Genomic DNA, 16,730 nt, shown 5'->3' with positions numbered 1-16,730 from the left:
TAATCAATTGGATTACATGATGCTACATGCATGCTAAATTTTCATGCTTTGATCTTCCAATCAGATCAAACATCACAATCCATGTGATCAGCAATTATTAGTCTGGATCGATATTCTTTTTGTTAATGAACACATGGTTGGAACAAGAAAGGATCTCTCTTGACATCTAATCCTTACTTTGTGTTCTAGAACATCAGTTTAGACCTCTCTTCTATTTGTACTTCAGTGTCAGTGAAGGCTGAGTGCTCCCTCAGTGGACTGGATTGAGAATTAATTGAATGGGAAGAGGATTTCCTCTTCCTGAGCCATCATGCATAATCAGACCCTGTAGTGTGTTTGTATGTCATAAATTCTCTCCTCTTCATTCACAGCTGTACAATCTCCTCAGTGGTTCTCTTGGGGTCCTCCTAACATGCAATGTCGTCTGTGCGTATCCTGCTGGATGTACTGGAAAAAATATGGTGGACTGAAGATGCCAAGCAGAGCCGAGGGGGTAGAAGAAAAAATGCCTCCAAGCCCTGCACCCAACGTAAATACTAAATGTGTTCAGAGAGTACAAATCTACAATGATGCATACAATATGTTTGTTAGGAGAGCCGTGTGTTGTTTTTAAGATTTATAGTTTTATAGTTAGTATAAAGTAAATTACCATGACATCACTCTACAGGCAACCATGATTCTGGGTTCTTTTGAGCAGCAGCTTTCAGTGGTGGATATGAGCAGGGCTGTCGTTTTTAATAATCTGTTAAGCATTATATAATGCATTAATGTTTGTTAATGTTTATATGGTTTACAGTGGAAAAAATATATTGGAGCTTTCTGAAATATTGGCTAAACAGTTTCAACTTTATTTAATAGGCCTGTGTAATTTAGTCATACATGTAACATGTTGATGAATAAACATCCTCAGACATTTAGCACTAAAGCTTGAGTATTGCATATAAAGCATATCAATTCCATCAGATATGCAATATGTGCATTTAAATATCGGTCCACATATAGTATTCGGGAAACAGTATGCAAACAGCCAATTTAGACTGAACAAGTAAATGGTAAATGGTCTGCACTTATATAGCACCTTTTTAAACTTTACGGTATTCAAAGCGCTTTACACTGTGACTCATTCACACATATATTCATGCAAGGCGCTAGCCGGCCATTGGGAGCAACTTGGGGTTCAGTGTCTTGCCCAAGGAGACTTCGGCATGTGGAGTCGTGTGGGCTGGGATTCGAACCACCAACCCTGCGATTAGTGGCTGACCCGATCTACCAACTGATCCCCCAAGTACTGAAGTAAAAATAAATGCAGATATATTTTAGAAGTATTACGTTATTTTTATTTGCATATCCATCCACAAACAGTCAGTACGTGCTGCAGTGATTGAGACAAGGTCCTGTTCGTCCCATGGTTCGTCCCATTAGATCTTACATGGTGGTCTTGTTCATATAAGATGGATAAGTTGGATCATATTTGGCCTCATCTGTCATAGCAGTTGCACTTTCAAAATTAAGAACAGCTGTTTGTCATCGGATTTGTGCAATTTCTCTCTGAAAATTTAAATCCACCAACAGCAGCTACAGGTCACTTAGGACGTAATAACAATGACGGTGATGTGGGAAATATTACAAATTATGTCAAATCCTGAGTTTGTCTCGATCTACTGATCCAGATGGAAGAACCAATAATCTGTAGGAAACTGTTTAAACGCCCTAAACAGCACTTTTTGGGCATTTTCAGCTTACTTTAAGAAGCGTCTGTTGAAAGCAGTTCTTTTCTGCATTGCTAAAAGAACCTGGAAGTGTTAGAATTGAGCGTTTGTTTGTAAACAGTCACTTCATCTATACATTGATGGTGCTAAACCCACTACTTGCACTATGGCTTAAGAAATTATATTATTTTTAGTTGTGAGCTTGCAACCTTGAATAATCTCCATTTACAATTTTTTTTTTTTTAATCAAAATCCTTTAAGTACTGAAATCATTAAAGGAATAGTTTACCTAGTATTGAAAATAGCATCATTTACTCTCCCTCATGTTGTTTCAAAACTGTTTGACTTCTGTGGAACACAAAAGGAAATGGCAAACGTAACCGTTAACTTATTGTCTGGGAAAAAAAAAAGATGCAATGAAAGCGAATGGTGTCTAAGGCTATCAGTCATACAGCTTTTTGTGGGTGAACTATCCCTTTTAATGTCATCGTAACCAGAATCATTTAATTTCTTCCATTTCCATTTCTAATGATTAACAAAAGTATTCTCTTCATCGCCATAAAGTTATTCTGAAATCCATAGCATTAGCCTTGATCTATTTAACAAGAGATTCAGTTATTTTTGGTGCAGAAGCCAAGTAAACATGTGGATTTTTTTCATCTCTGAACTCAATTTAGTTTTGCTATCAACATGGCGCTTTACTAGAAACAAGTTCTCTCTCTCTCTCCCACTCTTATTTTGGCTTGCTCGTTTTGATGCCTCTCCATTCATTTTCCCTTTTGTCTTTCCCTTGTTTCCTCATCTTTTCCCCCACAGGAGTCACGTTCTCGTGGCCACGGCCCCCGTCAGTCTTCCCACATGGTTCCGATGAGGAACAGCGGCAGCCCCAAATCCTCCATGAAGACCAAGCAGGCGTTCCTGCTGCAGGCCACACGCCTCACCAAGCTGGCACGTCACATGTGCCGTGATCTCATCAGGCTGCGCCGGGCTGCGCGCCGGCCCTTTGTGCCCATTAACTGTGGCGCCATAAAGGCGGAGTGTAAGAGCTCTTTAAATTCCTAACTTTTAGCCTTGTGTACAAACACACACTCACCCCCACTCACACAGCCACCACCCACACTGTCCCGCCAGCTCTGCTCCTCAACCACACCACTCCACAGCTCACTGTCATTCCTACCCTCCATCTTCCTGTCTTGTACTGTTTTTATTATTATTATAATTATTGTTATTATATTATTATTTCAGTTTTTGTATTCTCCCTCCTCCCCGTTTCCAATAAAGACTGCCTGTCCTCCATAATTTGTGTTTCAATCATCTGTTCAGTTCAGATTCACTTTTTGTTCCATACCTGTTGTCTTGGGTTATGGGTTTTATGATGTTTAAATTTGAACATAAGCACATGTTTAGCAGGTCTCTTATTTTGACAAAGAGATTTTTGTATGCACTTATGACATTTAAGATAACTAAATTGATTGCCCTATTACTCTTGCCCAATTGCACCATGAATTGAAATTCTACTTGAAATGTGTGTCATAGACTGAGCTTTATATTTATCAAGAACTTCATTGACAACATTGAGAGTTTGCCTAAAGAAAGCTATATTTTGCACATTGGAGATGTAAAACATTGACAAGGGATACTGGTTTGTTTAATATTTCTTGATATTTTTGAGTTCCTCTTGCAAAAGAACTCTAGAAAAGATGGCCTGTTTTGGTTTTGCATCCTTACACCCCAAATTTCATGGCCTGCACTCGTGTTATAGTGTTTTAAAGCTTCTCTTGGCACGATCATTAAAGGAGATGGCAAATATTTTTGTCATTGGCATTTTTAGAAGGATTTAAACTAGATAAATGTGGTTGGATAGGCATGATATGGAACTTATATTAGTGTCAAAAACAACTCAATATAGTACATTTGATGTATATAAATACATTTATAAATAGTTAGTCTTAGTTTTCAAGGAACCTCTCTGGCCTTTTAAAACAAGACAGAATGGCACTCCGCTGCATTGTAGGGGCATTCTCAGGATAGCTGATTCAGGAAGAAGGATATCTTTGGTTTTTGCACAGAACAAACATCATCTGTTTTTACCTGCAAACTTAATGGTGTTTGATTACCACACAGATCTACCAACAACTGCATTGTAAAACGTAAACTTGTTGTATGAGTAGTGCTTGGAAGGTTTTGCTTTTTTGTACGTTTGGATTTTTGCCATTTCTTTATACATTTTAACAAAATGCACCAGAAGATTTTTATTAACAAATCAAACAAATGATCAGGATTACTTGTTAGAAGTGCAAGTAATTTATAGTGGTGCGTGCTAAGATGTATAGCCTTAGATTAAGGCTATTCAAGAGCTATCTATCAAAGTAATAGAGATCTATACCACTAAGTGTGAAATGGCAATTAGTGCATGTGCAGTGACGCCACAGCTCTAATTATTGACGTTTCTGCTGGACTACCTCTGAATACAGACCGTTTGAAACCTTTCGCCATTGTTTCATTGTACCTTTGTGAGAATGGAATAGAACGGCACAATACGTTAACTTATCCTGTGAGCGAAAGTATAACTGTCAAGGAACATGGAGGGAAGGAAAAGTTTAATTTTTACTTTTTAAAAGACAGACTGGTGTACTTGACCAAAGAATATTTCTTGAACTAAAGCTGGAGGCATATAGGTATACCATAGCTAATTGAATTGCTATTGTTTCTAACTAATCAATCATCAAGTAGTAACATTGACAGGCTGGCCAAGAGTATGAGTCTATAATGAGATTTTATAGGAAGGATTCATTTGTGAGAACTTTCGTTAACCTCCGTGCATTTCAGTGCAAGAATTATGGGCCTTCAGTTTCTTTATTGGCAGGTTGATGGTCCAATTAACTAGAGGTTGAGCGAGTGGTGGGAAATAATAAAAAAAAAAGCGTTGCGTCATGCAGTTTGAACAAGGAAACTTAGACACATTATTTTCTTCTGATGTTTAAAAGAGATGTTTTGGAAAGTTTATGAAGTTGTGCAACTTTTTAAAGTTTGCACTATTCTAATTTGTCAAATAGTCTATTAAAAATTATAAGAAATTGGCCAATGGCAGCAATTGATTAGAACATTGGGTCTTAGGAAGGGTTACATTGGCACAATTTGCTAGAATGCAGACACTGAATTGAAGAGGAGGAAAGGAGAAATGGCTCTGGGCTAGTTGTTTAAGAGAAGGGTGTGCATTGCAGTTTAGATCTATGTTTGGGAATGACAAATGTGCATTTACTAAGCAGCGGTGTCAGATAGTGCCTGATTCGGTATGCTACTTTTTAATGTGGACCGTAGTAGATTAACTTTTTAATATTTTATGATGACAATAATTTCAGATTTGTATAGGTTATTAAATGGTGCATGTGAGTTGTATGAAATAATGTGAATCTATTATATGGTGAGTTTGAGTGAAAGGGAAAGATCTCTTTAGAGTTTTTTTTTTTTGGCATTCATTTAACTAATACATCAAAAAATGTAAACCCTAAAATATGCAACCTGCTCTAATTTTATGTCTTGATAGGCACTGGTAAATGTTTCAGTTTTATAGGGAGCGTTGGATATGTGTTTGATGGATGTAAACACAACGAGAGCCAATCATCTGCATTGTATCTGGGCAATCTTAAAGGGAAAGTCCAAAAATTTAAATTCTGTCATCATTTATGCACCCCCATTTTGTTCTAAATCCATATGAATTTTCTTTCTTTTTGGTGAAATGTCCCCTTTCTGCTTAGTTTTGTGTTGCCCCCCAGCCATCATACAAAACATCCATTCTATGCTTCTATTTTACCTCTGTCACCAACCCAGACACGTGTCTGTATGTACCCCCAACCATAAGTTGTTGTTCTGACATCTTTCTATCCTGAAGCACGGTGAACCTGGGGGGCATGCTCTTTGGTTTGTCTTTTTCTTTTATTTTTCTTTGTGTGAATGTCTTGTGGGCAACCAAAACACAAATAAAAACATGGCTGAAACCATCCTATGAGTCTTTGTAGTTTCATGTGTCTTGTGTATCTGTCCATCACTCTGTTGAACGCACACTAAAAGGCTGAGCAGAGCGACAATGAGCTCAATTGGCTCCTGCTGTGTCCTCATTGACTTGTGTTTACATTTTTCAGTCAACTCATGAAGACCTACTGCATTTATTTATTTTTTTCTTTCCAGCCTCATTCAACATGCAAACTAACAAGGTTATGTTCTACATTTTGCCTGCCCATCAGAGATTATGCATGTAAATCATGGAATAATCAATCAAACTGACACCATTGGTTGAGTCGAGTGTTGTTGAGTCGGGCTGGATGGGTCGCACAAAACAAACAGACACAGTGGTTTCAGTTTTCGAGAAAATTAGCGGACAAATGGCTTATTATAGATGTCTCTGCATATTAAGTTGTAACAGGAGAAAGAAATAAAAACTGTTATATAAACGTTACATACTACCGTTTTAAAGCTGGAGTGTGTAATTTCTGTGCCATTAGCATCACCAAATGGAATTGCAAAACTTTGTTTTTAAAGAGATGTTAGGAAACATCCTCTTCCATTGTTTGTATAAACCGATTGCCCCGTTCACAGCATTGGTTGAGCCATTGTTTACACTTTTAGAAGAAGTCAACCTACACATTGCTTGTGTATATTTGACTGTATATTAGGATGGGGAAATGGGAGAATCTCACACATCAGCTTCAAAGTTTATTCAACACACCTGCAACTTAAATGAGAATTTGAAGATGAAGATATAATACTAAAACATTTGTTATTTGTGCTATTCAAAACTCAGTTTATAATTGATCTTTGAGACAAAATCAGCATACAGTTGTGTACACACATAAAAAATCCCACAGATCTTTTTTCAGCTCCTATTTCAGCTCTTTGCCCAAGGCACAGATGTCCACTGAGCTTTTATTCAATTTAAAGAATGGATTTTATGTCAGTAGATAATGCATCACCCACTTCATATATGTTTCTTCCCCACATTAGATGTATTGTTGAAGAGATAATGAATTTAAGTTATATCAGTACATCTCCAATACAGTTTCTCAAGGTTTGCCAAGACAACCAGAAGAAATGCATAAAGAGAATGGTTTCAAAGAACTTTAAGCTCCTTTAGAGTTTGAATGAATTTTAAAACGCATTGAAGAAATGGGTTCATTGTGTTCAGATCAATGTTCTGGAGTTCAGGGCAGAAGATATATGTTCACTAAAGAACGAATAGCCCAGCAAATGGGATTTGACTGTCCTTGCTGCTCCTGTGAAAATCGTTGTTGGCTAAGAATGATTAGTCACCACAGGGGTGGTTTATCACCACAACATCCATCAAGCGGACCTATTCAGTATGCCTCACGTTGTGTGTGTGTGTTTGAGAATGTTTCTCTTTTACTTTTTGTTGCTCATTGACCTGGCCGTCTCCATTTGTTTGTTCTATACTGCTGGTTTGTAAATAGATATGATCCGGGTGTCAGAGGGCATGACAGGGCGACCTATGAAGCCCAAATCCTCCCCAAGGAGCACCCTGACCAGCGTCCTGCAGTTTCTTGGTGAGCTGCATAATATTAGCACTATCTGAAGCTTGCCATGTATATGGTCACATAGCCTACTGTAACTCGATGCTGCTGTAACTTTTTCATATTCTGTTGTTATAGAGTCTCATCCAGCACCTCATGTTCAACGGCCTCACCGTACCCCTGGCCTGCAGGTGCAGCCCCCACGACGCCTGCTCTCCTCTCTTCCCAGCCATGGTCCATTGGGCATGTTGGGAAAACGGAGCTACCATCACCATAGCAGGGTCGAGTCCACAGAGAGGAGGGTTGGTGCACCAGGACAAGGTGGCTCACACTTACTGACACACAGTAACCACAAAAAGTAGTTGAATACTGAAGACACACTTAAAAATGTACAGTATGGCATTATATAACAAAATGACAAACCAAGTGGCATTTATTTTAAAGAAAGACTGCACAAACCAAATTTTTAAGCAAAACCTTTACAAAATTTAACTTCTAAAAAATTGAAAAAGGAAAAATGACAGAATTTTCCTTTTTAGGTGAACTATCCCTTTAAGAGTATTAAAGGGATTCAAATTCCCCCAAATTAAAATTCTCTAATTTACTCACCAGCATGCCATCCCAGATGTTTCTTTCTTTCTTTCTTCACAATTAAGATTTTTGGAAGAATTTCAAAGTTTAAAGTCTCAGCTTTGTAGATCCATACAATGCAAATAAATGGGGACCAAAACTTTGAAGCTCCATAATCGCATAAAGACGGCATAAAAGTAATCCATAATCTTTAAATAAGACCAGACCAAAATATAACCCCTTTTTCTCTATAAATCTCAACATCAGCAGTCTCCTTGGCGATCAATGTTTCAAGCTTGATTAAATTTTATAGCACCATCTAGAACTCTGCGCATGCATCACGCACTAGGTAGTGTAATCAAGCTTGAAATCATGATCGTGCCTAGAGACTGCAAGATGTACAGTGAAAAAGGAGTTACATTTTCATATGTTCTGACCCAAAACCAATTAGATCTTTTCAGAAGACACTGATTAAACCACTGGAGTCTTATGAATTACCTTTATGTGATTTTGGAGCTTCAAAGGTCTGGTCACCATTCACTTGCAATATATGGACCTACAGAGCTAAGATATTCTAAAAATCTTCATTTGTGTTCTGCAGAAGAATGTCATACACATATGGGATGGCATGAGGGTGAGTAAATTATAACAGAATTTTCATTCTTGGGTGAACTATTCCTTTAATGTAATCTACACCTGTGGTTACACTTGAGGAGAAATGAAACCACTATAATTTTCCTTAGGACCAATTGGTTAAAAATGAAAAAGATGCCTCTTGGTTTGATTTTGTTGTCTAAGGCAATGACATTTATCACTATATTATCACTAATTTCTCAAAACATTTTGTCATAGATAACTCAGCTCATATTCTGGGACCCATTCTGGTAAGTATCAATGACTTGATTCACTGGTGTCAGTGCAGATATTGGGTTACGCTTAAGCAGAGACTTCTCTAAATATTTAATTTGGTGTGTTTTCGCTGCTCTGGAAAACAACAGATCATGTGATTTGTGTTGCTTAAATTAGAAGAGAGAGAAATAACATCTTATAAAATGTTCATATGCAGATGCTCTAAAGTTGTTCTGGTGACAGTTTCAACATCAACTCTTGGAGATTATTGCGGCTGGGTAAAATAGAAATGAGAAGTGATAAACAGCCTAACTAGCAAACACAAAGGCAGTCACTTTATGGGACTATATTTACGTTTATTTATAGGAGGACTGGGGGCATGTAAATACAGTTGACTGCACCTTACTTCATCTTTGGCCTGTCATTCCAAAACCTAAAGAAAATGTATAAAAGTTTTATTGCCTGAATTGTTTTTTTTTATTTTATTTCATTTTTTATCACCATAGATATTATGTTTATGCCTGAAAATACAAAACTTATAGGTCAAGCCCTCTCTGGACACCCTAAGACCTAAGACACGCAGATAAGAAAATGCTTTTTTATTCAGATTTGTTTTGTACATTTTAAGTGTCATTCCAATCACAATGAGTGCATTTACATGCACAATCTTATACCCATTATGCCTAATAAACCGATAATGGATTAGGTAATGTAAACAATATGGTTTTCCTTTATAAGGTCATAAATGGCTGAAGCATAAACTGAACAGCAAACGTAGGTTTTTGCAAGGCCAAATATATTTTGCTTGCTCATAAAACATACTTAACATTTGAAGTATCAGGTTGATTCCTTAGGACTTTTCCTAATCTTAACTGATTATATATTTTTTTAAAAATCTAATAAATTACATGCCTATTTTGTGTTAAAACAAATGCTTAAAACTTCAATAACTTCTGTCTACAAGGTTTTGATCTGGTCAGAGGAACTTATCAAAGAAATTACTATTATTATTTTTTATACATACATCAATGTGGCCTCGGGGGTGTGAAATATACAGCTGAAGTCAGAAGTTTACATACACTTAGGTTGAAGTCATTACAACTTTTTAACCACTCCACAGATTTCAAATTAGCAAACTATAGTTTTGGCAAGTTGTTTATGACATCTACAGTACAAGTAATTTTTCAAACAATTGTTTACAGACCGATTGTTTCACTTTTAATTGACTACATAACAATTCAAGTGGGTCAGAAGTTTACATACACTAAGTTAACTGTGCCTTTAAGCAGCTTGGAAAATTCCAGAAAAGTATGTCAAGCATTTAAGCAATTAGCCAATTAGCTTCTGATTCAATTAGCTAATTGGAGTCATTAGGAGGTGTACCCGTGGATGCCTCTTTGCTTGATATCATGGGGAAAATCAAAAGAAATCAGCCAAGACCTCAGAAAACAAATTGTGGACCTAGACAAGTCTGGTTCATTCTTGGGAGCAATTTCCAAATGTCCGAAGGTACCGTGTTCATCCGTACAAACGACAGTATGCAAGTATAAACACCATGCCATCATACTACTCGAAAAGTATATGCATTCTGTCACATAGAGATAAATGTAGTTTGCTGTGAAAAGTGCAAATCAATCCCAGAAAAACTGCAAAGGACCTTGTGAAGATGCTGGAGGAAACAGGTAGACAAGTATCTATATCCACAGTAAAATTAGTCCTATATTGACATAAACTGAAAGGCTGCTCAGCAAGGAAAATTCCACTGCTCCAAAACTGCCATAACAAATCCAGAATACAGTTTGCAAGTGCACATGGGGACAAAGATCTTACTTTCTGTAAATGTTAATGTTTGGCCATAATGACCATCATGATGTTTGAAGGAAAAATGGTGAGGCTTGCAAGCCGAAGAGCACCATCCCAACCGTGAAGCATCATGTTGTGGGGGTTTTTGCTGCAATAGGGACTGGTGCACTTCACAAAATAGATGGCATCATGAGGAAGGAAAATGATGTGGATAAATTGAAGCAACATCTTAAAACATCAGCCAGGAAGTTAAAGCTTGGTCACAAGGTCCAAATGGACAATGACCCCAAGCATACCCCCAAAGTTGTGCAAAAATGGCTTAAGGTCAACAAAGTCAAGGTATTGGAGTGGCCATCACAAAGCCCTGACCTCAATCTGATAGAAAATTTGTGGGCAGAACTGAAAAAGTGTGTGCGATCAAGGAGGACTACAAACCTGACTCAGTTACACCTGTTCTGTCTGGAGGAATGGGCCAAAATTCCAGTAACTTAATTAAGTAGCTTGTGGAAGGCTACCCAAAATGTTTGGCCCAAGTTAAACAATTTAAAGGCAATACTACCAAATACTAACTAAGTAGTGTAAACTTCTGACTCACTGGGAATGTGATGAAAGAAATAAAAGCTGATATAAATCATTCTCTCTACTATTATCCTGACACTTCACATTCTTAAAATAAAGTAGTGATCCTAACTGACCTAAGACAGCAAATGTTTTAATACGATTAAATGTCAGGAATGGTGAAAAACTGAGTTTAAATGCATGTAAACGTCTGACTTCAACTGTAACAGTAAAGTCACTCAACAGAGCACAGGGGTTAAATAGTTTATGATATCCCTCACCTTCCCTCTTTCAGCAGCACAATGGAAGTAGTACTGGCAGCTCCAACCTTCGTGCCAGTGGCCTGATGCTACGTAAAAGACGACCCAACTGGATTGATGCCCCGGATGACAGTTTCTTTCTAGTTTCCCGAGAGACAAGGTGTGCAAAGCAACATCTCTGTCCATTTTGGCTCTATTTCCCATGGCATCTCAATCCTCAAACCCAAACTTGTCATTGTGTGCCTTGTTCAAGGAGAGGCACTGAAAAACACTTTTTGTGCCCTCATGCATTGAAGCCCAAAGGCAAATTTGATAGAGAACAGCAGGGCAGACACACTCCATGTCAAAAAGCATCCCTTACCTTGTTCCTCCATGATTGGCACCTGCAGAGATTATCCCCAAAGATGGCATGACACATCTGATTAAGTTTCCATCCGTTTGATTCAGCCTTCACCTAAGAGTGAAATATCTTGGTGACAGGATTGACACATTTGTAATTACTGCATTGGTCATACCCATTGATGATGACGGGTAAGAGGGTCTAAACTGGAGTTGTCAAAGTAGGAGATGGGTCAGTCAATCTCAGATGCCAGGGACACTTTTAGTAACAAAGATCTAAAATTAACATTACACATAATGTGTGTGATCCCAGGCTTGGACGGAACACTGAATACAAAATGAAAGATTTGATTCAGATTGAGGTTTGTATTAAAGTCAACATGAAATCAAAACGTACCACGTTTATGCATGTTTCTGGTCTTATTGTGCACGATTCAACAGTGATAACAAAAATATTCCAAATATTTATTAAATTGTAATAACTAGTTCTGCCTCTGAATTAACTTGTTCAGCTAACCTCTTTTACTTTTTCAAACCTCTCCCCTTCAACCATCTGGCTCCTTTCTGGTATGAAACACCCACTTTACAAGAACCAATTGTTTCCCAATGGATAAAAAAAATGTCCTGACCTACAATTTTCTCATTGAATTTCCTGGTTCACTTAGAAATACATCTTTTACTGCAATAAAAAGTGTGCAAATGGCATTTCATGTTGACTTTAATCTAGAGACTCCACAGGTAACTTTACAATATAACACAAATGCCAGATCAAATATACAGATCCTTTGTGGATATGCTTTCTGAATATGTCCCTCTAACCTAAGACTGAGGTAGAGTAACTTCAGTGAGCTGCGCTGGTTTCCCAAAAGCATAGTAAGCCTAAGTAGCTCATAGAAACCATTGGTCTCTACGATTAACCTAATCTTACGATGCTTTTGGGAAATGCAGTCCTGGTCAAAGATGTCCCTCCTCCACGGTCAACTTAATTTCTCAGTAATATGAAGAAAAGATTAACTAGTTATCCACTGTTAATTCTCAGTCAATAGAGATGAAATATAAAAGGATTAGAAGCTGCTGACTTTAATGGCACGTATTTAACCAAATATGTAAGGCAATTGGACACATTGTGATTTGCCCCATTGTATCATGGATCACAGTGTTTTTATGATTACTTTTTAGTGACTGTTTGCTTGTCTCATTTTGTTGCTGCAGCTGTTAGACACCTACTCATGGTAAGATCGCACGCACCGTACACAAAGGCTAAACCACATTACCTGTGGAGTCTTGCAAAATGTATGAAATGTTTGACCAAATGATACCCAGGGTTAACCAATACACAATGCATATGATATTAAGTGGCACCCAAGTGGCTTTTGACATCTCATCCTGTAAAGTTTTTACGCTTAATGTGGGGTGATAATGTCTCGCCCACAGCAGCAGGAGATTTTGTATTAATATCTTTGGTGTTGAGAAAATGCCTAAAATGAAGTAGTTGTGAGCTGGAGCTCAGAGGAAATGTAAGAAAAATGCTTCTCCATTACAGTCAAATCCATATGAGCCATGACTTGCACAGCTCCCTCTGGCCTCCAGCAAATTAGTGGATACAAGGCTAAATTTAGGGCCCCAGATCTGAAAGATTAGCCTCTAACTAGGCAAGAGACCTAGAGACAAATGGGTTCTGGTCTGTAGCTTGACCTATTTAAAAAAATAATAATAATTTAGACAGTTTTACACCATCACAAACAGTCAGATCCTTCTGAAATTGCATTACCTTCAGATGTAGAAATAAAGCTTTCAGGAAACTCTATAGGAGCATAGTAATAAAATCAGAAAGTAGATTTTGCAGAATATGTTGTGTCAGTTGTAAATGTATTACACAGTGCAACCTTTGAGCATTTCTCACTCAGTCATCATTAATTTGTAGTATTAAACTTTTGTGGTTGCTTTGTAAAAGTGATCAAATCCATCAGCGTAAATGCATTCAACAATCACAGTTACGCTCAGGCTTTGTGGTGGTTTCTTTTAAATTACTCACAATGTGTACTTGAGTTAATGTAGTGCGATTTATAAAGCAGGGTGCTAAAAATGCAAGTACACATGCACAGCACATTAAAGAATGAATGCATACTTTTGTTTTTCGAGACCTAGTTCACAGTTCTTTCATTAGGGCCAATCTAATCTAATGGCTGTCCCCTGTGGATGCATGTAGGCCTAATTAATTTTGCATGAAAATAAGACTCAGACAATTTTTTCATTACTCTCATTGTTATATGGACACAAACATGAATAGAACATCAATTTATGTCATTAAGCCATGTTGACTTACGTTATTTTGCTTAATAATGACACACTCTTATGTCTGCGCCAAGCCGAGCAGAACTATGTTCTTTCTGTGCACTGAAAAAACACATCTGTACACATTTTTGAAAGTAGTGTACATGTAGCCTAGATCTAACATCTATATTTCACAAAGAAAAATAAATCAATTATGTTGAAATTCAAAGAAAAAAAACTCAATGTTTCCACCATTTGTGAGGTCATATACAATATATAGAGTTCCTCAGTTTGTTAGGCTATTTCGCATATAGCAGACCATTTTTTTTAATGAAAAACAACCTACATTACACTGTTATAAGGCATGACTCTGGGGTGTTAAGTGATCATGATAACCAAAACTTATTGTGGAACCTACCTTGTGCTGTGTTAGAGGCCCAGATCCTCCAGAAGTTTCTATAACAAAAATTAACATCATGACTTTGCTCAGAGTGCGGGTTCAGGATTTTCCCAGTTGATGAAACTGACATTTGGACTTTAAAATGATTAGGTTTGGAAACAAAAATGCCCTGGTTAGATCACATAAACTTGTAATGTTAAAGCATGTTAGTTCTGCTTGGGATGTTTTTTTTTTCCTGCCACAATATTTAAGAAAGATCCTGTCTGTGCACAACTTGTTAACCATGTCAAGAATTAACAATACACACAATGTGTGTGAACACTGATTACAAAATTAATATTTGATTCACAACTTGTTGCACAAAATAAGACTTTCAGTGAAAATGTCATGTACTTTGTAATTCATTGCCATGAATCTTAGAATAGTTGTTTTATTAATTTACTAATTCTTATAACACTGAACAACATGTTCAACATGGCAAAAACACAGCTGCCAAAAAAGGAAATCATACATTGAAAAACTTAATTTTAGGAAAAACAAAAACTGTCTTGAATTAGGACATAATGAGAAGGTCTTTATTCCACAAAAGAAGAAGTAGAAATATCCACTTTGGTCACAAATAATCCCAAGAAAATACAGAAAGTGTGATATGCAATCTGTCCTGGGATGTTTTACACAATGGCATTCTAAATGACCATTTATTATTGTTCATCCTCTTGTTCCTCTCAGGAAAGCCAGGAGGCTGCTATCCCGTTCACAGTTAAGAAGAGCGTGTAGACAACCATGTGAGCAGATCAGCCTGCGTAGAGTCCCTCAGGGGCCAGCGCAGATACCTGTACTGGCACCCCCTCACCCCAGTTTACGGATGCGAGGCCCAATTGTGATCCATGACTGACTCAAGGCTGCATTGCTACCACAGCCTTTTCTGTCAGTTTTTCATCTGCTGCCACATTCTGCACTGCAAAGGCTGATAAAAAGCTTCTAATTCCTCTTATTCTAATTCTTGTACATTTGCTTCCTCTTCTGGACAAAAGGCTCCAATGCACATAATAATAATGCATTTAAATAATAACTCCACTTAAATCAAACATCACAGATCACAGCTTCTACTTAAAGGGATAGTTCATCCAAAAATGAAAGTTATCTCATCATTTACTCACCCTCATGCCAACCCAGATGTGTATGACTTACTTTCTTCTGCTGAACACAAATATTTCTACTCTGTAGGCTTAAAGAATGCATGTGAATGGTGGCAAGACATTTTAATCTCCAAAAACCACATAAAGGCAGCATAAAAGTAATCCATAAGACATCAGTGGTTTAATTCTGAAGCGATCTAATCAATTTTGTGTGAGAACAGACAAAAATGTAAAAAACATTTCACTGCACATCTTGCCATTGAAGTCTCTAGGCACGATCATGACTTCAAGCTAGTTTACACTTCCTAGTGTTTAACGCATGCGCAGAGCACTAGATGATGCTAGGAAGCGCAGTATAGCTTTTAAATTATGATTTAAAAAACATCTGCTGATGTTAAAATTTAGAGTGAAAAAGGAGTTACTTTTTTGTATAGCAATAGTATAGCTTCTGAAGATTTGTATTTAACCACATACGGATTACTTGTATGCTATCTTTCTATGCTTTTTGGAGCTTAAAATGTTTGGTCAACATTAATTTGCATTGTATAGGCCTAAAGATCTGAGATATTCTTCTAAAAATCTTCATTTGAGTTCTGCAGAAAGAAAGTCATACACATCCGGGAGGGCATCAGGGTGAGTAAATGAGAGAATTTTCATTTTTAGGTGAACAATTCCTTTAATACTCTTAAAGGGAACGTTCAGTCATCTTGTACTCACCCTCACGATGTTCCAAACCCTTGTGACTTTCATTGTATGGAAAAAAGATGCAGTGTAAGTGAATGGTGATTGCGGCTAACATTCTACCTAAAAACGTATTTTGTGTTCAATGGAAGAAAATATGTCATGCAGGTTTGGAACAACACGAGCATGGGAAAATTATGACAGATTTTCCATTTTGGGGTGGGCTATCCCTTTAAGTACAAGCTTAACTCGAACACTTTTACCTGGCAGCAACTTATAACATCAACTCTGAGCACTGCAAATGTTTGATAAGAATCCTAAGGCCGTAGGGACTAAACTTACAGGGTTCCACAAGTGGCCATGCCACTTATGAGTATCATGTACAGAACAAAGCGATCTGATGCTGTCCACTCTTAACAGACTCTTTTGAGAAGTATTAGTGTACTCTTTGTAATTTCAGTTAGCTCTGCAATGAAGGGATTCATTTATTTCTCTATATCTTCTGTGTATAATGACAAGTACAAGTTTGTGAGCTGTTTTATATTGTATTTAAGTGAGAACTGGACATAATTTTCAGACAGTGTATGTTGCAAGCTACTGGTTATTCCTCAGTTCAAACAATG

The 16,730-nt window shown here is 37.3% G+C and overlaps 1 protein-coding gene across 4 annotated transcripts in view; it reads left to right on the top strand.

The window, feature by feature from the left end:
• The window catches only part of LOC127633577 (metastasis-associated protein MTA3-like), a 40,260-nt gene extending 24,861 nt beyond the window's left edge, over positions 1 to 15,399 (top strand). The window contains exons 13-20 of one of the 4 annotated variants that reach the window (XM_052112786.1): positions 372 to 529; positions 2,526 to 2,748; positions 7,175 to 7,267; positions 7,373 to 7,555; positions 8,657 to 8,688; positions 11,310 to 11,434; positions 12,826 to 12,845; positions 15,017 to 15,157. In XM_052112786.1, coding sequence (XP_051968746.1) covers positions 372 to 529; positions 2,526 to 2,748; positions 7,175 to 7,267; positions 7,373 to 7,555; positions 8,657 to 8,688; positions 11,310 to 11,434; positions 12,826 to 12,832 — 821 coding nt within the window. In that variant the 3' untranslated portion in view covers positions 12,833 to 12,845; positions 15,017 to 15,157. Of the gene's footprint in view, positions 1 to 371; positions 530 to 2,525; positions 2,749 to 7,174; positions 7,268 to 7,372; positions 7,556 to 8,656; positions 8,689 to 11,309; positions 11,435 to 12,825; positions 12,846 to 15,016 lie in introns of all 4 variants that reach the window. The other 3 variants (XM_052112785.1, XM_052112783.1, XR_007969223.1) reach the window with 3 other exon arrangements.
• Positions 15,400 to 16,730: the final 1,331 nt, after the last annotated feature.

The sequence above is a fragment of the Xyrauchen texanus genome, chromosome 40, assembly GCF_025860055.1.
Source record: "Xyrauchen texanus isolate HMW12.3.18 chromosome 40, RBS_HiC_50CHRs, whole genome shotgun sequence".
NCBI lineage: Eukaryota > Metazoa > Chordata > Actinopteri > Cypriniformes > Catostomidae > Xyrauchen > Xyrauchen texanus.
This window is presented reverse-complemented; position numbering and strand designations above follow the sequence as displayed.